Here is a 2,472-nt window from a genome sequence, read left to right on the forward strand (position 1 = left end):
CCCGTATATATAGAGGTCTACTCCTCGACGCAGTGGGCCCGGGTTTGACGCCGACCTGCGGCCCTTTGCAGCGTGTCATTCCCCTTCTCTCTCCCCTTTCATTTCTTCGGTTTTCCTGTCAATAAAAGGCCTAAAATTACCCCCCCAAAAATCTTAAAGTCAATAACATGGCCCAGATTGAATGAATAGTGAATACCTCTGCTACAAGAAGGTTTATTATTACAAACATGATATTGATTTAAAGCTGTCCCAACTCACTGTAATCAATAAAATGTTGCTGAAAATATGCATTCATGCCAGAAGTCCCCACCCTGGCTGGCACCAGCGTAGCATCTTAGTTTATTAAAACAATTATTTTGACATGAAACACTTGCAATTGTTGATTTAAGGAGATATGGCTCTCAAACGGTTCTATCTCAAAGTGTTGAAATAATGTACTCAATAATGTACTCATATGAATGAGCATGCAACCTATAGTTGAGCTTGGATCTTTAATCGTAGTCATCTTTAATGTGAGGAATACTGCATTGATTTTTGGCAGATACAAACCGTACGCCCACACATCCACCCTGAAGCTTTCCCTGGGCGCTTCAAACATGTCACGCTACGGTACTTCCACCTTGGCTTCTGAAAGAGGACGGTAATTATGAACAGGACCACAAGGGGTTAAATGCCAAGAAAACACAACAAATGAGCAATATCAGGCATTTAAACAAACAACCAATGCAGTTGGTATGTCAACCCAGTGGTATCAAGGACGCTGCAGTCATATTCAACATTTCTGTCGCCTTCTGCAAAGAGTTACAGGAGGATCTGTGTTAGGGTCCTTTGAACATGTAAGCAATCATTAGCAATTCAAGCAGGTCCAATCAAAGACGGGTCACAATAGACATTCTGTTATACACGGCGGTTCTCCCTCAGAATAGTACTGTGGTTCTTAGCTCCAATTATCTGCAAATAAATCCACTCAACAGAATGATAGGTAGGTTGCATGTTACTTCCAGACACCCTAAAGCACCACTTTAGCCCTCCTCGTGATCTAATGCAGTATCTAACAGCATACAGGGCACAACAGTGCCTATCATTTTACCCAGCCAAAAACAGAAAGGTGTAGTGCTTATTGTCAAGGGCACATCGATAAGTAGTGGATTTTTAACTGTCGTTCAACTTTACCCCATAGGCTAAGCTTAGTGCTTGAAAGGCGCATTTATGACATAGGGACTGTGATTCCTTGCATACTGATAACTGTTCAATAAAACTGTCCTTGTGAATGTGTGTGTGTGTGTGTGTGTTGTCCTATATATGAGCCTCGAACTCTTTCCATGTGTCAAATTTGAACCCCCTTCTGCCTATTACAATCTCGTTTTTTTTTTGTATTTTGCCATTGGATCTGCCCCCTTACTAATTCAGTAATACAAGCAAATTGGTATTGACCAGCTTTTCTTCCATCTGCTTGTTTTACAGTAACTCCAAATTTTAAATTGGGTGTCTGGCGGTGGGCTGATCTTCTCTCAAATATCGAGTGTTACTGAAGGTTAAACGCCATGCTCTCCTCTTCAGCAAAATATCATGACATCTGCTCATTATTTGACACTTTTCGCGCTTGAACCCCCCTGACAGACTGTCTCATTCACCTCTGCTTGACTCCAACAGGCAGGCGCTGAGCTAGAACGGCTCTCCCTAGCTGGTCCTGCTCATTGCAGCCCTCTGCTCTGTCTAAAAATGTGGCACTGGTCAGTTTATAAGGACCTTAGAAACATCCACCTCCACCCCCATACAACCCATGTTGAAGGCATTGTAATTAACACTCAGGCAGGAGGCAAGTATAGAACTACAGTTCCTGCTGGTAGGACAGAAAAAGGTAAAGGAAGGAGAAGGAAAGGAGCACATGCAAAGTAGGATTTACGCTTGTCTTGACTGAGAGATTGCTTCCGCTTTTTCTGGAGAATTATGGCTTTATTTAGAAACTTGCTACCACACAGTGCCACTCTCTGGAAACATGCTCACTCTGCAATATATGATTGTCTTTAGCTGCTGAAAAAGAATGAACGAGATGAGATAAGGCTGTGTGCTGAAGAGAGCAAAAAAGGATCCTCTAACCACTGTGCATTTCAAACAGTGAATGTTCCATTCAAGGGAAAAAAAGAAAGGGAAAGCTTTTTCACTGCATCTTTAATAATGGGAGGTGAATGCCTGAGGCGATGTGGGGGATTTGTCACTGGTAGCAAATGTGTCTCCCCTCTGCGCTTCGGCTCCCGTGTGCTCTTTAATGCATGACACATGTTCGGAGGCACACATCTTATGCTGAGCTTTCTCGCCCTGTATTTCCCACTGTTTTTGTGTAGTGATCGTGGTGATGTTTGCTGCCCTGAGGAGACAGAGGAAGAAGGAGCCTCTGATCATCTCCAAAGAGGATGTCAGAGACAACGTCGTCAGCTACAACGATGAAGGGGGCGGAGAGGAGGACACTCA

The 2,472-nt window shown here is 43.4% G+C and overlaps 1 protein-coding gene across 1 annotated transcript in view; it reads left to right on the plus strand.

Moving 5' to 3' along the window:
- LOC116671930 (cadherin-10-like) overlaps positions 1 to 2,472 on the plus strand; it is a 30,711-nt gene that overhangs the window by 26,665 nt on the left and 1,574 nt on the right. Inside the window, 2 exon segments of the mRNA XM_032503412.1 lie at positions 2,346 to 2,470; position 2,472. The exon segment at position 2,472 is cut by the window's right edge and continues 1,574 nt beyond it. Coding sequence (XP_032359303.1) covers positions 2,346 to 2,470; position 2,472 — 126 coding nt within the window.

Source organism: Etheostoma spectabile, chromosome 22 (genome assembly GCF_008692095.1).
Source record: "Etheostoma spectabile isolate EspeVRDwgs_2016 chromosome 22, UIUC_Espe_1.0, whole genome shotgun sequence".
NCBI classification, from domain to species: domain Eukaryota; kingdom Metazoa; phylum Chordata; class Actinopteri; order Perciformes; family Percidae; genus Etheostoma; species Etheostoma spectabile.